At 40.6% G+C, this 23981-nt stretch overlaps 1 protein-coding gene across 6 annotated transcripts in view; it reads left to right on the top strand.

The window, feature by feature from the left end:
- LOC146789704 (sodium channel protein type 5 subunit alpha-like) overlaps window positions 1-23981 on the top strand; it is a 975168-nt gene that overhangs the window by 497703 nt on the left and 453484 nt on the right. For all 6 annotated transcript variants that reach the window (XM_085632035.1, XM_085632032.1, XM_085632036.1 and 3 more), the window contains exons 15-16: window positions 6244-6417; window positions 9312-9668. In XM_085632035.1, the coding sequence (XP_085488161.1) occupies window positions 6244-6417; window positions 9312-9668 (531 nt within the window). The remainder of the gene's footprint in view (window positions 1-6243; window positions 6418-9311; window positions 9669-23981) is intronic.

Here is a 23981-nt window from a genome sequence, read left to right as displayed (position 1 = left end):
CACCGAGATAGAAAAAAAGGACTAAGTCTTTTGCCATTTCTACAGCAAAGTCTTTAAGCATAGGATTAGCACAGTGCTATTGATGCCGAGCTGAAAAATGGCCAAAGCCTTTTACCACTCCAGGCACAGTATTGCGGCTTTGGATTGGTAAAATACCATCCAAGCCAACCTTAAATGATTAAAAGCAACCCCTGACACGTGTTTCGCTCTCATCAGAGCTCTTCAGAGAGGTATAGCTTTGACCAGACACAAAGGAGCACCCAGTATAAGTCAAAACAATACCCTTTCAGACATAGAGTGAAGCATAAATTATGCAAAAAAGGAAGCAGAGAACTCTGGGTAGTTCACAAGTTTAGGTGGAAAGCAGCTCCAGTGTAGAGCACTCGCAACACCAGCGACACTCTAGATCTGCTCACCTCAAATGTCTGCTTTTCTATCAAAGTCTTTAAGCATAGAATTAGCACAGTGCTGTCCACGCCGAGATAGAAAAGGACAAAGTCTTTTGCCTTTTCTACAGCAAAGTCTTTAAGGATAGGATTAGCACACTGCTATCCATGCCGAGTTGTAAAAAGACCAAGGCCTTTTACCACTCCAGGCACAGTATTACAGATTTGGATTGGTAAAATACCATCCAAAGCAACATGAATACTGTGCCTGGAGTGGTAGTGGCACTGTGCTAATCCTATGCTTAAAGTCTTTGATAGAAAAGCGACATTTGAGATGAGCATTGAGAAATCCGCCCACCCGTGTTGAGAAATCTCACCAGGAGGTTGATTTTCCTCGCTTGCGCTCGGCAACTAGACCGTGGTCAGCGCGAGCGAGGAAAAATCTCACCGGGAGGTGAATCTTTGAGAACTCTGCGTGCTCCGCGGAGCGCTGAGTGCGTAAAACTCCCCAAACTCCGCGAACGGAGCAGAGTTCACTGCCCAGGGTTACATTTGACATAAGTAAATCTCTGACGACTTCCAGAGTGAGAATGAACCAAAAGGTGTTTATAAATACTTGCAAACCACCAAGTCTGCCTATTCCCCCCTCTTCCCTCCCCTGAAAGCGGATAACATCACCAATAAACAACCTTTCAGAAATGTCATCCTAATTCTCACAGATCAGGAAAAAATCTTTGCATACAGACTCATGGCATTTGATAAATGACTGTCCAGTAAAATTTGGGATAATTAATGTCTCCAAAACTTTGACGTTCTTTGTTGCCCCTTGTCTGGAGGTATGAGTAGAAAACTTTATCATTTGCTATACTTATTATTACTTACCTTGACCTGTACTGCAGAAAGTGGAGGAGGCGATGTAGTGGTGAGGCAATGTAATGGAGTGGATTCAGCCCCAGCTTTGGTGATTCTAGGGCGTCATTTATGGTTCAGCCTCTCATGTTTTGATCATCATCAAAGTCTTCAGCCTTCTAGTTCCATGTTTCAGCCATTATGTTCACATTTCCCTGACCTGGAGCACATTGCTGTGGTTAGTGGGGGTTGAAAAACTACTTTATAGCTCTGCCTGTACTTTGCTCATCAGGTTTTTAACCATGGACAGGTCAGGACACCCTGTTGTGTTTTTAGCAGCCTTTCACTCCTCAGCTGCTTTTTAAGGTCTGGATTGACAGCGCAGCTGTCGCCAAACAATTATGTGAGAACTACAAGGCGAGAGGCTTTGGCTCTGATCACATATTGGAAGCCAGGAGTACGTGTTTTGATAAGGGGCACACACATGCCATTGTAATGCTGTTAAAGTGTCTTATATAACTAGAATATTTAATGCATTTTTATGTGACAGCAGCACAGATGGATTGAGGTACGTGGATGGTTAGGCCTGGCTGGGCAGTGCATTTGTAAGCCAGACCTATTGGCATTGCCAATGCTTGTTTTACATCCATTCTCCTTGCATCAAGATGTGGTACCAGATTTTTCTGTGTTTAAAACTTCACAGGGAGTCCCTGCTTTATCTTGGTGAGAGCAAACAATGACCAGCCACGTTTTCTTAGAAAATCTGTTAGGAACTATCAGGCACATGCATCAAGCACAAACGGGCAGATTCTCAGAATCTGCCCCTTTGCGACCGGTATTTTTGCATTTGGGATGCATCATCCCAAATGCAAAAATCGCTATTTAAGGAATCTCAAAATAGCGCTTCCTTAAATAGCGATTGCATTTAAGGAACCCCAAATTGAGATTCCTTAAATGCAATGCATTAATGTTTTAAAAATAGCGAAATCGCTATTAGCGGGAGCAAATTACCATGAAGCTGGACCTCATGGTAATTTGCTAAAACTTAGAAATATGCACTTTTTTGCATTATTCTAAGTTTAATGTTGCGCACACACATGCCCTTAGAGCATGTGTGTGTGCAACATATGTGCACAGTTCAAAATCAGGGGTGCAATTGGGTGTCATTTTGACACCCTTGCACCCTTGAAATTGCTCCCGCAATTTGCGAGTACCTACTGGTACTCGCAATTTGCTCCGCAATCTCCTATTCATTCCTATGGGCCTGGAGGCCCATAGGAATGAATGGGAAGCCATTCATTAATTGCGACTCGCAATTTGTGAGTCGCAATTAATGAATGTTAAGGAATCGCTATTTTAATAGCGATTCCTACATGCATAGGCTTTTGCGAGTCCTTAATTGCGATTCCTTAATATTCGCAATTAAGGACTCGCAAAAGCTTTTCTTGATGCATGTGCCTGTATTCCTTCCCACTTTATCTCTATTAGAATACATCATACGCCCATCTTTAACTTCAGCACCGAAATACCCTGATGGGTATGTGAGCTGTAAACGTGCAATAATAAAGCTACATAACAATTGTGTCTGCCACATTGGATGGATACTGTTCGCATCAATGATTTCCCTTTTGTACTCGGTCTCTTTCATTTCCTGTTCTCATTGGGAACCAGGAGTTGAACAGGCTTGAGTGGGGTCATGTTATGGAACGTGGCGCTAGAGGTTCACTGAAAAGGGTTTCTTAAATGTTCAGTTATGTCATCTGTCATCTGCACAGCACCCAACTGGCAGGAGTGCGGCATCGTATTACTCAAACTGTTCATAGCAGTTAGAGGCACACCTACATGTTTTATTGGAGAATGTGTGCTTGTTGCACCTTCTATGCGGAAAGAGTTTGGTGTGATGTGGTGTGGCGTGCAGTGCTTTATTTTTAGGTCTCGCCTGACCCAGCGCATGCGCTGGTCTGGCGAGACTTTTTGAGAGGGCTCCAAAAAGTGCTACCAGGCCAGCCTAGACCTACAGTGCATGTGCGCGGGCGCACGCATCGCGATTACTTTTACTTTCACGGCCTTATAAGTATTTAGTTATGCAACTGTTGCATGGCTAAACATTTATACGGGCCCAAAGGCGAGACCTATTGGCTATGCCAATGCTTGTTGTAGTTGTTTGCAGGTGGTGGGCAGGCACTCTCATTTCTGTGAACAGGGACATGTTTCTCATCATCAGACTTTGAACCGAAGCACGAGAGAGAAAGGGGGAAAGAAGGGGGAAGAGGGAGCTAAAAGGGTCACAAGAGGAGACAGCAGGAAACTGAAAGCACCTTCAAGAGTGATATAAAGAGTCAAGAAGTGTGGTGGAGCAAAGAGGCGTGAGGTGGAACCGTGATTAGGCAGCAGGGCTATTCTGCAACCTGGCATTCAACAATGTCGGTGGTGGGATCCTACCTATGCAGTGGTGGTTTGTAAGGCCCTTTCACATGGCCTATTTGTATTGCAGTGAAATTGTTGCTGTTGGTATGCCAGCTGATGTACAAAGTGTATCTGAGATATCCTATAGAGATGGCCTACACTTTGATAAGGTGCTCCTTCCGGTGGTGACTCCTCCTCAGGAGCAGAGGAGCGTCGTCCCGCCTGCTGTGAGCGCAGCAGGCAAACTCAAATAATTACAATGGCCTGTCAATGCCATTTTATTTATTTGCACTGCACCGGCTCGTGCTAGCGCGAGGGTCGGGACGGGGCTGAATCCTGCAAATGCAGGATGACAGCACTGGTCTACAGTGTAATGTCATATTGGCTGGCCGTCTTGTGACTGCCAGCTCGACATGCGCACTGTAGACCCAGCAATCCAAAGGTTCTAAAACAGTCTAGGGATTGCTGGCACAGGCACCCCAGCCTCAAAATGAGCGCTGGGTGAGCCTACTCGCACCAATTCTGGAACTGCTTTCACAGCATGAAAGCTTCTCCAGGATTGGTTGGAGTTGCGTTCCACAAGCAGGAAAAAAGTCCTCCTTATCCTGCTTATGGAAAGGAGAAGTGCCGCACCGGTTGTGCTTCAGCTCTGCATTTATGGTGAGTCGAGTGCCTTCTCAGCCCACTATTTTTTATTGAAGCTGTCTCCTTCTATTGACACTCAGTTTACTTAGATGAAAGATGCCCATGTTGTGGCTGGAAAAAGTTTATTGTTTCACGACATGCCAGCATTAGTTGATTATTTAACGTAATTCCATCAATTTGACTTCCTTCAGGAAAGAGTGGCTCTTAACATGCAGAAAAGTAAAAGCGCTGGGAAAATCATTTTTAGGATGTAGTATAAATGCTTATTTTCTGCTATCATTGACAAATCACACCGGTGTAAGAAGACAATGGGGGCCATTTACATAGATATGTAAGAGTATGTAAAGAGTACTCCTGTGGTACTCTTTTACACATTTGTGAATTGACACCCAAACATCTATAATAGGTATAAAATGCTAACATTCATTTCATGTTCTTATGCGGATACTATGTATAAAAAGAACTCTGCCCTCCTTGCACTTTGATTAATAGGCAGTTGCACGTTCCAGGTGATCCACAAAGGCATATGATAGCATGTAACAGGGGAATCCTTCAGTACTATTTACCATACCATTAAATGCTTTTATGAATTTGACTCATGCAGTATGCTTTAGTATGTGCATTTGTACTAAGGAAACTCGACACTAAACTATTAATAACATGTTAGCAGTATAGGTTGTGCTAAATAATAGGTTTTGAGGATTTCTTTCTTCTTTAACTATGGACTTTCTTATGTTGCACACCATAGTTTGGGATCGACCATGAGACCAAGCATAAATCATCCAGTTTGACACTCCTGTCCATTTCTTTAATGTGTGTGTTTTTTTGTACAAATCTCGGGATGGTTGAATGAATGACAGTAGAGGAGGACACTCAAAATGCTCCAGGGCACTGAATTCAGGCACTCACTCAAAAATCAATCTAAAGAGATAGAGTATCTGTAGTTAACTGTCCTCGAATGCTTTCCCAGTAGTAAATGAACGGATTGATCTGAAACATGAGCAAGCAGACATGGAAAAGGAGTGAGATGCCAAATACAAAGTGGAAATTAAACAAAATAAAATAAAGTGTCCCTACAAAGGTTCGTAATTAAGTCAGCATGAAACATACTTCCAAGGAATGTAATCCTCAGTGTGTCTCTCTTGCCTTAAATGAGGTGGAGATCTTCAGATTTTTGATATAGTGGGAATTTTATGAATTTAAGGAAGTGTTTTTCAAGGAGCAAAATGTCATTGGATCGTATAAATAGCGCTAACTTCAGCTATGTAGTGGGAATTTTACAAATTAAATCTCATTATTTATTTGTGACCAAAAGTCATAGGATCCAATTAACAAAGGCATTTATGAGTTCGTGAAGTAGAACTGCAAGGGTACTAATTCAGGCACTCATAAAGACTTTGAAACGCCCAATCTCAATTAATAAAAGTGTAAATATGGAGGAGTTCTTTCTCTCTGTATTCATTGTATACGGATAGTCCCTCCATATTTCCATTTAACATGTTGTGAGGCCAATGCAAAAAAGGCATATAAGGGTGTGTGACGTAATAAAACAGGAGTATCCCAACTAATAGAACAGGTCAAATCTCTTAGATTTACTCTCAAATCAATCCTCTCACACAAGGGCACATTGCCCGGAAGTCAAAAACAGCCTAGTTTCAGCTCTCTCTCCTGAAAACAGTGAAACCTTTCCTCCCAGGAGAAGACTTCAGAAAATATTTGAAGAAAAATGCAGACGCATTGTGGGTATTATGGATATGAATTTAGGATTCTACCTTGAATACTTCCATGCAGCATTAACACATTGTAAGGCCAATGAATACCTAATCCTGGTCAGAATCTATCATTTAAGAACCAGCAGCTTAGAGCAGAGATGCCCATTTATTTCTCAGAGGTCCTCTTAGAGAAGAGACACGGAGGCATCATAGTACATGCTTATAACTTTTGCTTTTTCTTCCAGGTCTTCACTGGAATTTTTACAGCCGAAATGGTCTTAAAAATTATTGCTCTCGACCCATACTACTATTTTCAGCAAGGGTGGAACATTTTCGACAGCATCATCGTCATCCTGAGTCTGATGGAATTGGGGTTAGCCAGTATGGGAAATTTATCAGTTTTACGTTCCTTCCGATTGGTAATTCGATTTATTCCTACATGACATGCATGCTATGTTCCTGTTTTTTATGTAACTGTGTCGTGTAGCAGTGTGCTGCAAACGTTGGAATTTTCTAAGAAAAATCATTCATCTTTTTTACATAGTTAGCAATTTTCAATAATTTAGTGATTTTCAATAAATCATTCAGTATTGTTAATGGCCTGAAAAGTTACAAAGTTTTAGAAAAGGCACAATGTCTGAAAGAACACTTAACTGTACAGATTTTACTATAACAAGCAGGCCATACAACTTATAAATACTGAATGCTAATGCACCTTTTAATGTAGAGCAGTTGGCAATCTCAAATACGGCAGTGTGCATTAGGCTTTATAGTTTCATGGTCTCAAGCTGTTAAGTTCAAAGTTTGATGTTGTTAAAGAAACGAAAAACAAAAGGACATCCAATTTAGCCAGAACCTCACATGCCATACATTTTTATTTGGGCAAAAGGCCTTGATTTGTTGGATGCCATTTTGGAGTAGAGAAATGTAATCTCCTTTAGAAACAAAAGCTTATATTTATATGTTTGGAGGTTAATGAACTAATATTTTGTTCACAACTAATTTGATTGGCTAAGCTGAAATAGAGGATATTACATTTGGATACTCAATGAAGAACTTCAGTGGCAAGACAATAAGTGAAATAATGCAATAATAAATTCTAGAAATCAGTTTATAAAACAAAAAATAATATATTTTCAATAATAGATTGCAGTAATGTTGATCTCTCTTATCTGACTATGCGAGGTTGCTTAGTGTCTTTGAGATCTATCTTTGTTATTGACTGCATTATATATAGTCAATCAATAACAATATCCATAGATTTCCATTCTGAGTTATTTCAATCAACTGTGAGTTGGTCCTCGACTCTGACCATATGTGAATCAGTCCAAGAGATTCATAGTATTGATAACTCCATTCTGACCCTCACTGGCAAATCTCACACCTTAAAAGAGGTTTGAATTTTATCAGAATTCTTTACAAAATTTAGGAAAGTCTGAGAAAATTAGCAGTTTGATCATTTGCTTTTGGTTCATCCATTCTGTCACCATTTGATTACCTGTCACTCAAGTGCAAGCATTTACAAAAGTAACTGATCCTAAGATCTCTCTAAGCTTCTCTAAAATAATTTTCAAAGCAGTATAACATCTAGTAAGCCTCTTACCTGTTACTTAGTTGTGCAAAAAGGCCTTGCCGTCTTCATTAAAATGTACACCAGCTTTAAATTATTTGATAACTATACACGTCTTTAAATCATTTTTGCCTTTCACATTTCTCTACTAATCTTTAAATTATGTTGTAATACGCTTACCATTTATTCTACAGTTGGTCATGCCACAATTTGTATAGGCTACATTAATAATGTCCTACTGTATGGTATTCGAATAGTAAATGCTGTATAGTTTCTTACACTTTTTTGCTTCAGCTTGCCATTGTCTTTGAAAGGAGAACAGGCTATTTCTCCCACAGACTTGTCTTTTCTTACCCCTACCTCAACTAGTGCTTATTGTTTGTCACCCAGTGAAACAATCAAACTCATGTACAGCCTGCCGCCTTGGAAAGGATCATGAAATGTGTCTTCGGTGTCATACAAATTATTCATCTCTCCAGTTAGGTTCACACTATATAATCACCACAACACCCACAAATACCCACATGTGTAGAAGGAAACATAATTCTGTATTTTGACATAGATGAAGTGATAGCACTTTGGGAATGTGGGGCCACCCACAATTTCACAGATGAGCAAGTCAAATATATGAACATTAGTGGAAAAGTGGGAAGTAATTGTGTATCTGTCAAAAAATTAGCTTCTACATATAAAGAAAATTACTGTAACAAAGAAAATTCCCTCCACAGTTTCAAATATATTCATGAACAATTTCCCTTTGGTTACTTTTGTTTTCCTTGAGACTGTCTTTTAAGCTCAAAATAACCCTTACTTATTCTGATAGTTAAACCTTTTGTAAGTCTATACAGATTTGATTTATGCTCCCTGATAGATGTTCACGTGTATACCTTTTTTAAAACCACACAATGAATAGTGCATAATCATTCATATGGTTATAAATATTCAGACAACACTGGCGGTTTGTCCTTATGAATGATGGACATGCAAATTGTTATCTAAACTTTATTGATATTGCAATTAACTGTTCAGTTTAATTGTCAATAATACGTATCATGGAAGACTATTGTCCAATACTTTTGACACTTGCCAGTTATTTTCGATAGCTACTAATTTTATGCAATCATTTACTCGGTAAATCTTTGAACATCGATATACATATGAATATATTTTGTAGAAGAATTATGGTTAATGATATTTGCCATTGCATAGCGTCTGAAGAACTGTGCATAAAAAAACTCTCTAGGCTCAAGCCAGGTGGAAAGTATCTTTGATGAAACATGATTTGATTTCACCACTGCAGGATTGCAAATGCGCATAAAATGATGGTCCTAGACCTGGAAGTTTGTTCAATGCTGGCCTCTCTAGCTGCATTAAAAATGCGTTATACCATTCCATAGTGAACCACAATGAATTGAATCCGGTCAAAGGTTACCAGGAGTGTAACCAGGACTCATCTATGCAATACTCTCAAGAAACAAGAGTTTCAGGACAATCTGGATTTGAATATGTGCTTTCTTACTTCAACCATATCAAACATAAATTTGCACAAGGTAGATGACAATCACAGACATAAGTCATGAATTAACAGTAAAAAGGATTTTAGGGTGTCAGATTTTCATTGTAATAACTTTGTGTTGCGGCATGTTGAATAAATACTTACCAGTATTTTGAAGATATTTCCAATATATTTCGATATTTGTCTACCTTAAGACCCTAAAAATATGTTTGTCTTTTTCTCTGCAGCTCCGGGTCTTCAAACTGGCAAAATCCTGGCCCACATTAAACACACTTATCAAAATTATTGGGAACTCAGTGGGTGCTCTGGGGAACCTGACTCTGGTTTTGGCCATCATTGTCTTCATTTTTGCTGTGGTGGGAATGCAGCTTTTTGGGAAAAGTTACGAAGACTGTGTCTGCAAGATCAACGAGGACTGCCGGCTGCCACGATGGCACATGTCGGACTTTTTCCACTCCTTTCTCATTGTTTTCCGCGTGCTTTGTGGAGAGTGGATTGAAACCATGTGGGACTGCATGCAGGTAGCTGGGCAGCCCCTCTGCATCCTGGTCTTCATGCTGGTCATGGTGATTGGCAACTTGGTGGTAAGTTTGGAAGGTATTTTCTTCCTTTCTTTCCTTCCAGAAAATGTTCTAAACTTTTTGAAAGACACACATAATGTGTATATCAGTGTTGACAAATATAATATAATAATGCTCCTGTATTGGCTATTAATTGAAGCCCATTTCAGACAAATGACGTAAAGGCTTCTGATAAAATTATGGGAAATTTACTGTGGATTTGATTAGTACCCATCTTTTTTAGCCCATGCGTGGCCTAAGTACTTTGTTGGGAATCTAGATTACTTACCCATATCCTCTCATTTTATGCCCATGTACACTAACATCTAAACTATAAGTGCAGCAACTTGCACAACCGCATGCAGGTCTTCCAACAACTGTAGAGTAGCTCCAGAGTTTCCACTTCAAATGCTATACTCACCTTCAGATATGAAGATCAGAGGCCATGTAACATCTTCTGCTTTATTATATTCACTTTAGTCTCGTCCATTTGTTGATTTATCAACTCCTTTATGGATCATAACATATTTTCATGGGGAGGGACTATGATATATTAATAGTAAAATATATCTTTGTTGCTGATTCTACTTTTTATTCCAGTAGCACTCTTAATGCAGGGGCAAGGTAGTACTCTCAGGTTGGAGTAGCCACTAGGAATCACAAGCAGGCTGCACAGCAATGCTGGGAGTAGGCAACCACCAAAACAACATTTGAGGTAGCTGAAGGTGAGCAGGACTCTCAAAATGGATTTGCACCTATCTGGGGGCTCAAACAGTCATACAAAAGAATGTCCCCTAGGAATTATTTAAACACTATTTAGTGCATCAGTAAGGAACTATATTGTATGTTTGCCCCTCTTTATAAACGCAATAATTGTGATCAGATCAAATATATCAAAGTAATGATTTTATGATGTAAACACAGCATTAATACATGATAATATAGACAGTTCAAAATAATGCAAGGTACTCCTAGTGACGGTGCAGAACAGTTGAACAAGTAGTGAGCAAACAAATAAATGACATGGTGCACAGACTATATGTACAACCTATACATTGATCCTAACTTAATGGACAGTATTTCATAAGAAACCAGATGAAATGGATGCTCAGAATTCTAAATGTCCACGGGGGCTCAAACAGATCATCTGAGAAGAAGACATAGCTTTGGAAATAACACTACCTCTACAAAGGTCATTCCATTTTGCTGTTTTATTTGCCTCAGCTGCACGACCACTGTAGACCAGACATGAACTGCATGGTAAGCAGTGACGGGGTGTGATTCATTCTCTAGGAACGACCGCCGTTATCATAACCACGGCCCAGGACTATTCATTTAAATACTCCTGGTCATCAACTCTCCATTATTATCCATATGTTGCTGATTTTTGGGTTTCTACAAACCCTTCCATAAAACAAACCCTAGTCCTAATGTTTTCTTTTCTTATATATCCAGTCTGATTTATTGTATAATGAGCTTCCCAATTAAGGTTCAACATGCAATGCTAGGAATGTTTAATATTGTTATAATATGTATGTGTATTGAAGATATTCCAAAATGCTAGAAACGTAAACATGCTGTAGTTCCCATAAGGTTTGGGTCAGAAATCTCAGATTCCTGCTTGGTTAGATACCAGTTGACCTTTCTTGCTCCATAGTCCTTGAGCGTTCCTCATTTTAACCTACATCAGTTGGGTTACAGTGTTATGAGAGTTTGATATCTTCATTGGTGACGTCAATGAGTTTTAAGAACTGGGTTCTGAATGGCTTTCATTTAGACCGTGCACGTTATTGTTAATCTTGTTTTATGGTGGCGGAGAAGGTGTGCAGAGACAAATCATAAAAGCCTTGTGTTTTAAGTTCATTTCATATTCAAATGGACTTATGCCCAATGTCAGTGTATGAGCTCAGGAGACAAGAAAAAAAGAGCCACTTCTTAACTGTGATTAACTCTCCTGGAATAGGAAATATTTTAAGTGTTAACTCCACTATATACTTTATGAGAAGTGCAAGAGTGGTTAGAATTGAGCTCTCTTATGGCAGACTTCAAATTCGCTTTCCCTTTAAGAGAGACATTAGGGCTTCTGGATTCAATTTAGAAAACATATATTAATGCTGGGGGATGAGGATAATGCCCCAGCACTGATCCTGTTGATATTTTCTGCAGTGTTTGATACTGTGGATAGAAACATTCCTCATGGGTGATGGAAACAGAAGATGGGACCTTTGAAGTACTGCTAATGTGGAGTTCCTCAAGGATATGCATTTTCATGGCACTTGTTTTATGTTATATGTTCCCCCTGCATGGAGGCTGAAGAGGAATGGTGTGCAGAAACAAATGCCAGCACATGATATACAGATTATGCTGTGTTTCAGTGCTGGCTCATGAAAGGGGCTCATCTTTGGGTACTGCCCGTGGGCCATTAAAATAGGGATAAAAGGGAACTCTTTGCATGTAAATGATCATATAATGGAGATCCAGTTTATAAAAAATTGTCTTCCAGCGACATCGCATTTAATTGGTGTGTAGTGGTTTTAGTCCCTCCCCTAAACCGAGTGAAGGTAATTCACAATCTAGGCAGCATTTTAAGCATTAATTGTCATTCTGCAAGTGATTTGTAAGACTTGAGCCACCAAATCTCAATCAAGTGATATTTTTTGAATCAATATACCAAATCCTCCTCCCTCAAACGGTTGGATAAGCCCCATTGAGCCTTGTTGATGCCAGCCGTGCTATCAAGTTTGCAGTTCTCCAGTGAGGTATATTGAGCTGTATAATATACTATGATAGCCAAGCTGATACTGGTTACCAATAGGGTTGTCAGGGCTGTGATTTAAATAAAGAAATAACATCTGCATCAGGGTTCACAGTAGGTTGACTATCATTGCAGCAAGAGATTGAGAGCAACTACATAGTCACCATTTGAATGCCCCATAATGGCAACAGTGAATGTACATGACAAAAACATATATTCCAGATATGCTGTGCTTAATTTGTATTAGAACATTGAAATGTTGGAAGCTCCATTGAAAACAATGGAGTGCTCCGGGCTGTTTCTTTGTTCACAGCTCTGGCTGTGAACAAAGGCTTCAGGGAGACTGAGGGGAGCCTGAATCCCCTCGCGCTCCCTAAAGGCGTTGTTTTATTTGTTAGAACATTCTGCCCTCTAGTGGCAGAATGTTCTAATAGCCTTATAGCCCTTCGTAGAAGGGCTATACCGGCTATTAAAGTCCCGCTGCTTTGTTAAAGTCCCTCCCCTTCGACTCGGGCCTTTAACGCTGCAGCGGACCTATAATAGCTGGTATAGCCCGCTACGACGGGCTAAAAGGCCATAATAACTTAAGTGCCAGGGTTCTCATCACGATGTCACTGCAGCTTGAACCACACATTGCCCCTGCCATGCTGCCAATGATAGTAACAACCCAACTACTAACCATCACACCTTTACAAGTGTGACTATTTCAGGCTCCCAAAGCAATAAGAATGGCTTGGGCGGCAGGTAATAGTCATTTTTAATCTATAATGTATAATGAATTAATAATTAAGTGTTGTTAGGGTAATCTCTAAATTAGCCAGACAGTGCCACTTTGTGGCAGACTGTCATAAATGCAGGTGTTAACAATTAAGTGCCGGTGCCGAGCACTGGAAATCACTGGCTCAAATTAAGCACTGCAGATGTGAAAGCTTTAAACTGATAATCAACGTAGACCACCACATCGCCTGTCATGAATTCTAAGATGACTGAAGTTAGGCAGTGCTATTGTGAGGTAGCAGCCGGAGCCAGGGTTTGAAAGATGTACATGATTTTAAAGTATCATTGAACCAGTCCCTATCAAAGCAGTGATGTGGTTTTTAAGACGGATGAAATGGCCTGAAGATGTAAATATTTATTTAAACAATGTATGGAGATAGGAGTGTATGGCATTTGTTATTTATTTTTTCCGTACAAGCCACTGTTATAATAACATGAATCTTATTACAATGTCACTTCCTGCCGTGTACTGTTCACCCAAAGCTACCACTTTTTCTTTACGAAAAATCTGTTTGTTCTCTTCAATTTTGGCAGAACAAGACTGACTACTGGTTGTGACCAAGTTTAAGTCCAAAGGTCTGTGTATCACGCAAAATGTATTTTATGTCCATAGTTCTTTGTGCTTTCAGTCAACATTGAGTTTAAAGGTCTGTCTCTTACCTCTCAAATCTTTTATGCCAGTGGTCCTCTCATGTATTCAAGCCCTGACATGAACTCTTTCTCCAGTGGCCTGCTCCTTCAGTGGCAATATTCTGTGCATCTCGTGTTTTTATGAAAATCAAGACCATTGACGTGGTTTTCCTAACTTTATCTGCCCAGTTCTAAAACTCTGCCTCCAAACACCGAAAGCACAGAGGAACACATCAACAACTTGAGGCTGTGAGGCTAGGCTGAATCTAACTCAAGCCACACCTAGGCAACTTTCTGCTTTAGGATACACCACAAATGCATCCTTCTCAACGACCCACCACAACCCCCATCCACTGCATTACCCAGTGGCGTAATGCAAAATGATGGGGCCCCCTGCAGAATATGATGAGGGTCTCCTGGGTTTTTCATATCTCATAGATATTCATTGACCTTGGGCTGAATGAGGGCCCCCTCTAAAGAGTTGGGGGCCCCCTAAAGAGTAAGAAGCCCCCTGCACTGCGAGGGCTGCAGGGGCTTGCATTATGCCTCTGACATTACCTGCTATTACATTGTCAAAAGTAGGTTTTATCACATAGATTAAAAGTAAGGTTTTTTTTTGTTAAAAATATAGTAAAAGTAACTTTAATCATAATAAAATTGAGTAATGGCAGACTGTCCGGTGGATGCAGTGGTCGAAGTGGGCGGGATCGGCAGGGCACAATGTGCCCCTACTTCTTTAATTTATTAGGTTCCGTTCCCCTACTTTTTTATCTTAAACATGCGTCCCATGACGTCAGAAATCGTCAAGGCCTACAGATAAGGCTCGGCGTTCGGGGATGGGCAGGGTGGGCAGGGAAGGAAAAGGACTCTGTCTTTTCCTTCATGCCCAGAGAAGACTAGGACAATGTCCACTTCTGCTCTGCCGCTCCCCCTTTCTTCCTCTTTTTCCCTTTTTCTGTCTCGCTCCTCCTCACTCACTGAAAACCGAGACTTCAAGAAACTGGTATTACCCTGTCTTTCCTCCTTTCGTTTATTTGTTCCCCTGTGAAATGGATCAAAAAAGATTTTTTTTTTGCTGGAAACGTCTTTTTCTGATATAATTCAATTTCAAAGTGCAGCCTCGGGATGGAGAGAAATAAAACATTCAAAATATGAAAAATAAATAAATAACTAAAGCAAGACAGAGTGGTCGCAAAGTGGCCAGATTTGTTTTATTCATACCCAAACACATTAGCGCCACTTTACAGTGTTTGCTAGTGAAGCGCTACTTTTATGTTTTCCTTTCTCTTTAAACAACATTGTTTTCCCTGGGTGGGAAAGCGCACCATTCCTGGAGGTACTGAAACACCTGCTTGATGGGTGAATTAAAAAACAAAATGGAGGCTGTGTGTTCATGAATGTGGTCTTTTTTACCATACTGCTTACATTATTGTAAGGATATAAGCAATGGGCATTGAAACGGGTCCCTTAGTTCTGGGCCCTGTAGTCATGGCCTTAACGTTTCAGGCAAAAGCACTCACTGATTTCTGAATAATGAGTGTAAAAGCATTAAGGTAACCATGTTGTTCCTCCTTACATTTCACCTACCTTTCTTAATCTAGCTCCCTATGAGTATTTGCTTTTTCCAGGATGTTGTTATTTTTTTTTTGGGCAGCATATTGTTCTTGTCTAGTGCGCATTTCGAATTTAGTCGTATCCAGGTGTTGATAGCAGGGCACAATTGGGTTGTAGTTGAAAGCAGTGCAAGTTTCTCTCAGTGGGGCAGTATGGTGTTCAGTGGGGGAGAGGATGTGGCACCATGGTAAGAACTGCCGAATTTGAAACTGGGGAACCAGGTTCAACCTTCTTGACCAGTCCCCCAGACCACTTTCCTGAGGGAGCGTATTCCCATGCTAGACCTTAGAAGGCCCCTCAAGACCTTAGAAGCCCTGTGTCTTAGCACCAGCAGGTGGACCCACCGGTGGCAAGTGTGGGTTAACCTTGAAGGCCTGTCCACCACAATTACTGAAGTTCACCTTCAGTCTTGCAGGCAGGCCTATGAAGAAGCACACCATAGAGTGACAGTGACACTGTCACTAAGGTCACAGGACCCTTGAGCAGGGTGGCTCTAGTGCAGTGTGACCGCACCAGCCACTGACTTCAGTGGGGGTGTCGTGTTTTGCAAGTATAATAGGGTTTTTAAAGCACTTGCTGCCTTCTTCCTGGCCCCTAGCAATTTTCGGCAACAATAAAAATGTCATGATAACTCCAGTGATTAATGTTCTTAGTAGAGAGAGATGGTGTTTTGGATAGGGGAAGTTTTCACTCATGGAAAGAAAGCGCAGAGGGTTAATATGCCTGCTGCTAAGAACATGTACCACGCAGATCACAAAGTGCAAATAATGTAAATAGGTCAGTGGGTTACTGCTTTTGTCAGAGATAGTTTATAAGACAAAATCCTAACATAGAACAGTGAACTATTAACTGTCATCTAAGAGCTGAATGCCAAATGCAAGGTATAAATTAGAGTGTTATGTTTTTTTCCCCAAGTCTTTGATTATCTTATTGTTGCAAAAAAGGGATCGTTTGGATCAATGTGTGTGATGCAAAGTGCTCGGACACCCTACACTGGTAGGGTAAATTTTCTGATATTTTATTATTAGGAAAATTTTACACATGCTAACAGTCTCTGCAAATATTTTTCCTTATTAGTACCAGTGTAACATACAAATGCAGCAGTGAGGAAGGTGGCCAATCAACCTTTGCAAAGGGCGCTTCACTTCACAGCAGCGCAAGTCACAGTTTTTAGTAACTTTTGATCCGTTTGAGCTACAAACAATTTATTAGTTAAAATTGTCAGATTATGCAGCAGATGATGTATTATGTGGCAAATATGGCAGAGCCATAATTATGTGGAAAACATTTGCAAACTAGGATATTTTGCCATTCATGTTTGAACTGCTGTTATTCAAAAAGGGTGGAGAAGTGCTGTTGACAGAAACTCCATGGCTCGGAGACAAATTGCTTGTGATTCCACTTTTAAGCGTATTTGGGATGTTTCGTGATTGGAAACATATTCCACTTTCTGATTGTATTTTAATGTCAATAACTCATAGTAAACCTTAAATAAACAGGTGTATCCATTGGTTGAATTAAATAGAGTAAAACGCTGTAACCGATTAGTGTAATGGGAAACAAATACTAAAAATTGGGAAATTTGCACTTTCTGACACACCTCTGACTCCGCCTATTGACCCAGTCCTCGGGTTATTCCCGCCCTCTGATTCCCCGCCCCCAGTTCCCCTACGTCTTTTCCCCCACTTCGGCCACTGGGTGGACGTGATGTAGTGGTAAGGTGAAGTAAGGAAAGGCGATGTAATAACAGACCATTTCTGGTTATGAGTTATTGAAATCCTCAGCGCCAAACAACTTGCATACATATTCCTCTAATAATTTATCTTGTCCTACATTAGATTCTTATATTAAATCTGGTATGAGCGGAGGACAAGACAGCCTGTTAGAGTTACGCAAGGCCTCCTCAACAGACATGTCCGAAGGTGCTCTGAAGTACCCTTCAGCAGATTTGACGCCAGTAAAAAATGCTTTCATGAGGGCCGCAACTGCTGACTGGAACATGCGGCAAACCTAACACAACCCTAGACGGCGCAGGGTTCACGTGCTCAGTGGCCCTTCACTCCACCATCACATGCAGGGTCAGAGGCGGCTCCAGACTGACCTTTCTAAGAAGCCCAGAGCAGACAGCCGTCCCCTCGACCTTCTGACCCCCAGCGCCATCTGCATCGTTCACCTGCCCCTAAGAAGGTGACTCTGGCATTTCACACAGTCTAGAGTATTTCTCCTTCAGACTATGTCGACTACTCAGCACACCTCAAGGTTGCGAGCTGTCCAAAGTGACATTGGTTGGAACGTGCAAACTTTTTTTTAAAACCCATATTTACTCTTAAGGCAGTATCTATTTTTCGCATATTATTGCTTTTGAAAATTCTATTTTTTTCTGTATCTAGCCTGTGTCTCACAAAACTAAATTATTTTAAACTATTTGAACTCTTCAAGTTTCACAATAAATGTTTCTGAGGTTTATGCATGCACGACTTGCTGCGGGACTTATTTGGTAATTTCTATGCTTACATTGCCAAAATGTCGCACAATTTAGCAATTTACCACGATGACAATAAGGATGTTTAAAATTTTAGTTATGGACAAAGAACGCTCATTAATAAAGTCTAGATCATGCTGTGCTTCAGTAGTGACTAAATTCATTGTTTTCACAAATGTTTCTATATTATCTCACTCCTTCCTGAAACTGTTTTCAAAGTTTTCATGTCATTACACTTAGCACTGCCTCTTCACCAAGAAATATATCAGAATTCCTCCTCTCCCGAAACAACTTAGCTTTTTTTATCGTATAATTCGAGGTAATTATAATTAGTCTTTTTGAGAAAATATTCCGCGTAAAATTGTCAGAGGCAAATTTTTTGACACAACTGAGAACATTTATTGTACGTATAGTGTAAAAATGTTCAGGTTTGACATTGTAATATAATTCTATATACAAACAGTTGAAAAGTGAGTTATGGTCCTGTCTCAAACGCACAAAGCCACTGAAACTCCCCAGTTATGGTGTGCACCGCACACAACGCGCGCCATAACTAATGCCCAGATTTGCTTCCAGTAGTGAATCATATTTTCGGGTGCCATTTTGAAATGTGGGTTTGTGTTTTCTGCATTGAGTTATGGTCTGCGTTGTGTCCATTCCGTTCCATAACGGGAGAATATCACTGATTATGTATGTTTGAGCCAGAACCACAACTCATTTGTTAACAGTGTTTTTTTAGGTTTTTTTTTCAGTCACCTTCATTGTTTTTTTTTTTTTATGGTCCACCAACCCGCCGTGGGTGGTCTGTAGCGGAGCACCTACAATGGCACCTGAGGTCTGTAGCACTGGGACAGGTTCAGGATGCCATTTTAGGTTTCGGGTATCTTCAATCCCAAAAAAGCTCCTCTGACACCCCCGCCTCCCCCCACATTACATTTTTTTTTTTTACATAAATCATGGTGTACATTTTGAAGCTTCCACCATTCTGGGCAGGGGGTCAGAGTGTGCTTACACTGCTCCCTTTTATGGCTTTTTTTTCAAGATGCAGGGACTGTGCCCCTTGTTCTGAAATGATGCTGCAAAGACATTGTTCTCCAGCGACCAGTGAAATAGATACTCTGATGTGCGATTCCTACTTTGGAACTACAGATCCAAAAGGGACGCTGAGAAAATATGCATCTTCCAATAGGATTTCATGTCTTTTAAACATTGACTTTGGAAATCCGCCACCATTTAAACGGTCAAAATATTACAAAATGGTTAACCAATTTTTAAACCTACTTTGCAACTTTTTTAAAATGCTTATAATTCAAAAAATACTGATTGGGATCACACCAAACCACCAAAAGCATGCATGCTTTCTGAGTAAAATTCTACTTTAATGCCAAGATCGGTTACAATTCGTTTAGTGGTTTTGGCTGAAGGCTGGAGCAAAGCTTCCACTGACAGCTATAATGAGAAAACTCAATTTTTTTGCCCCTTTAAATTTTTTCCCTTGAACTGACCTGTATGTCTTTTGGCATACTGAACCTTAGCTGACCACACCAAGTAACAGTCCATTTTGGTGCAGATCTGTCCACGGGGCAAACTTTTATAGGCAAACAATAGAAGGCACTGCTGAGCCATATGTACACATATATCTATATAGCTATCAGTTTGACTATTCAGATGTCCAACACACCCATGATTTGTTATTTTCAGGACCACCTATATCCATACTTGGTTGTGTGGTTGTGCATGTGTTATCACTGTGTGTAGGCTTGACATGGGAGTATCGAGAAAGTGTTTGATGTACTCTAAGAAAGATGGTCTGTTTGTTTTTCTGCTTCACTGAAAAATATCTCATTGTCAGATCTTACTAATGAAGCATGTGGTTTATAAAGAACTAACTTTGCTCTTCTGCCCTTGGCTGGCCTTCAGTCACATGCCAAATGGTCTGTCTGTAAATCTTGATGTGTGTCTCTTGTACAGCTGAATGCTTGGTATGTTGGTGTCTTTAACTTTATTGGTGGATGGGTCCTCTCCCCAACCCCTGACCTCTGCCCAGTGTGTTGATTTTAAGACACAACTGTACGAGTGTGAAGGTGAAACTTGAAAGCACAAAGACCTGCAGTCTGATAATCTGGTCCAAGAAAAAAGAAATAGCTCCTTTCTTGTAAACTTAACTGCAGTTTATGTGGGGTTTAAGTGATTAGTTGACTTCTGTCAAGGAAACCATTTAAAATATCCCAACAGAAAACCCCTTGTGTGTATATTTCTGTAATTAAATAAGAAATAGGATTGCTTTTGATCTTTTATTCCATTGAGTGAGATTATCATTCATACCCATGCTGCCAAAGAGATGCGGTAGCCGCCCTGTGCCTCAGGTAGTTAAGCACTCGCCTCTGACATCTGTGTGATCAGTGGGTAGCAAGTATGAATTGCTCCAAGACCAACCCAGCCTTTCATAATCCAAGGTGAGTTCGCTAAGTACCAGTCAACTGGATAACAGAAACAACAGTTATTTATAGTGGTTTCAAATTAAAGAAACAATTGAAATAAAATACTGTTATATATACATCAGTTGATACTAAAGTTGCTTTGGCCTGTGATTTAGAGTGCACAAAGGTATTGCCTTTATTTAAGGTTTGTTTAACATAGTAGTAAAACTCTCATACACTGTTTTCCTTTTTTAGACATTAAAGAGTTCCTTACAAGTTTTCCAAAATAACCAAAATTTGATGTTGCTTTTTTAAATAAAGTTTTCAATACCATTGTTATATGTTATACACAGCAATTCAGCTGTGTGGGCATTCCTGTGTGCACAATGGCGTAACGAAACTTGAGAGGGCCCCCCTGGAAAGTATATGGAGGGGGGCCCCCACACTCCCGACCCAGTCAGGAGCTCTCAGGCCAAGGACCCACCGCCCGTGCACAGTGCCGGTGGGGGCCCCCTGGAGCTCCAGCCCCTCTCCGCATCACAGGGGCTAATGTTACACCACTGAATGTGTGCTAAGTGTTTGTTGACAAGGATAGTTTATAAGTGGTACCTACCACGGACTAACACTGTTTTTTATGCCACTTGCCATGACGAAGAGCATGTCAGTGAGAGGTTTGGCAGTGTGCCTTACAAAGCTTCTTGTTTTGTTCTGTTGATCTGTCCACTAGACTGAGGGTACTATGGGCGTTGGGGCCTTTGTAGTGGAAAAGTCTGCTCCCCAAATCTGGCTATCCACTTTGGCTGGACCCTAATTTGCTGGTAACGTCAGATTTTAGATTTCTATTTTGGGGCGCATTGAGGGAGAATAGGAAGTATGTGTTAATTTAAAGTGCACTCCCAGGACAGTTCAGAGTATTTTTACTGTTTTTCTTTGGTGCACAGTGTGAAGCGGATGGTGTGTCAGGCTGTTTTTGCTTGTTCTGAGTTTACAAACCTGTCTGCGTGGCATGTAGCCCTACACCTTGCAGTTATTAAGGGCCTTGTTTAGTGTGCTGCAGTAATCCAAAACTAGATGATGTCCCTCCCAACTCACTCTCACGTCTCCTGTCTCATTTAAAGATGGGGGAACTGTTTGGCTTCTTACGATGGAGCCTCAACTCACTCAACATCGGAATTCCGTCACTGGCAGCCCATATGCCTTATGGTCACTGGTTTAACACCACTGGAAGGCCAGTCCCCTTCCAGGGCTGAATTCTTCCATGCGGGACCACCATGCAAGTCAAGGCATGATGTGCCCTGCTGGGAAAAAGTTGAAGGTTCCTACTGCTTACGGCTTATGGAATAAAGTCCCTGTGCGCCAGGGGAATTGCTTTTTTGGGGTTTTTCCAAAACAACCCCCAGCTTGGGGGTTTCTTTTCAGAACATAAATAAAGCTGATCAAGCCTACAGTTCACTATTTTTGATATTTCAGACATGCTAAACTCTCTTGGAAAGTATGCTCTAAGTTCTCCGTTCAAATAATTTTTCCTATTAGTAGGTGTCAGTGGCGTCCGTTTTAGTTACTATGCACCTGCCCAAATGGGTGTGAAGGTGCACAGGGTAGTGTGTCCCTCTACAATCACGGATGGTTTGCCATCTCAGCCTAGCACCATAAATGTTGTGGTCTTGATGAAGCTAATATACAGGTCTGATATTCAGCTTAGTCGCATTTGGGCATCTTCTGAACATAGGGATCTGAATTTTTCAGGTCACATCCATGTAAGACTCCAGGAGGGGTGGGACATTTGGGAGCATCAACGTGGCAATACAGTCCTCTATGAGGATTGCCAATGGATCCAGCCAGACGTCTTTTGCACATTTTGAATTGTTCTACTACAAAATTCTAATAGCTGTAGTACATAAGTGAAAATCTATTTCTGTACACTGGTCCGTTCTTTGTGTCCTTGCATTCCCTTTCTAATCGTGTTCTAGGCTCTGAGCCTGCAGGCAGAGTGCCCATTTCACCAAGACAGGCTGTGATGGATCAGAATTCAGCACCTGCAAGATTAAGCTTCCGTTTTGAGTAGATTTCCAACCCTTTTGGAAAGAACATCTATGACTTTTGCTGTTTTCAAGTTGCTATACATTCTTAAAACATACTGTAGTATTCTGGTTCTAATGTGGTTCATGCTATGCTAGTGGAATTCTCCCTGAATGATGTAATGATGTAGAGGTCACTGGTGGGACTGATGTGTGCCAGTAGTTGAGCAACCACAGCTGTAGTTAAAGAGTCATCTCTTATTTCATTTATAAGATTATAACATTTCATTAATTAATTTTTTGATTACATAGTATAATTGTTTTATCAACACATTTCAGTCTTCCATAATTTTCAGGCCTTCTTGCGGTGTAAAGTGGCCCTGTTGTAAAAAATGAATACAAAACTCTCACTGCCCAGTCTTACTTTATCTTAGCAAAATTGTTTAGTATACAATTTACTTAGAGACAAATAGTCAATATTCCACGTGCGCTCCACTGTATCAATCAATTTGATAACCTTTTGATAAGACACAATCTTTTTTTTAGAATTCAGTGATATGGTTTTTAGCAGAGGATTAGAAAACCAAAGATTTTTCAATTATTCCATCCGAGATATAATTCTTGAATATTGTGTCTTATTAACCTTAAAAGGGTCGCTATAGCAAAGCAATCACATCGTTTTGCACCTCGGGGTGTACAGAAAGTCATTTATGGGCAGATGGGGACCACTGAAACGAACACTTCTCACTTCAGCTCATAGAATCGTAGCCATCCCTGAAGATTTCAGAAATAATCAAAACCAGGTTCTTCCTGAAAATATTGGCTGCCAAGCAACACTTCTCTTTCCCTGTGAAATATTTAGCCCTTGAAATATTTGTTGCTGCACAGACAGTGATACCTAAAGAAGTTCTATTTAAGTGATGTTTTCAACCAAATCAACCGCGTCACTGGTACTTTTACCATTGTAGCCATTGAGAAAAGTCTCCTCTCAAAAATAATTGCAGACTACAAGATTCCACTCATGCCTTTGCAAAGTATGCACACACAGAGTGTGGGTCACAGTTACAGCATTAGCACTTTTGACATGTAAATCCAATATGCAAGGGCTGGGTCAGAAATGCAAGCACAGCGGTTTCAGGGAGCTAGGGAAAATATTTTAATTATTTCTTTATGTTTATGTACCAAAACTAGCATTTCAGTCACAGACCGCGTTTACCTTAGCAATCATCTCAGTACATTGTGGAAAGATGGGAAGGTGGCCAACATAGCTTTGAAAGAGGACAGTTTAGGGAGAGTTTATGGGCCAAATGCATGGAAATGTTTAGCGAAGGCACCTACGCATATAAGGCAATCACACTAGCTAGCGGAGAAAGGCATGACGTGTACATATCTACAGCATGCAGAGGCAGTGAGTACTCTCTTGTTTTGGTTTACAATAGATGTCCTTTCAGTGCTCATTTGAACTCTTGGGCAGAGTGAGGTGCACAGACGTTTGCATTGGGGGTTCCAGTGTAGATGCATCAAAGAAACAAGCATTGGCAAAATCAAAAGGTTTCCCCATGCTAAATAATGGGTTTTGCCAGTACTACTTGCAACAACAACAAAAAAGCAATGTGAAGATGTGACCTCGGATAGTGGTCG

The sequence above is a fragment of the Triturus cristatus genome, chromosome 10, assembly GCF_964204655.1.
Source record: "Triturus cristatus chromosome 10, aTriCri1.1, whole genome shotgun sequence".
Classification (NCBI taxonomy): Eukaryota; Metazoa; Chordata; class Amphibia; order Caudata; family Salamandridae; genus Triturus; species Triturus cristatus.
This window is presented reverse-complemented; position numbering and strand designations above follow the sequence as displayed.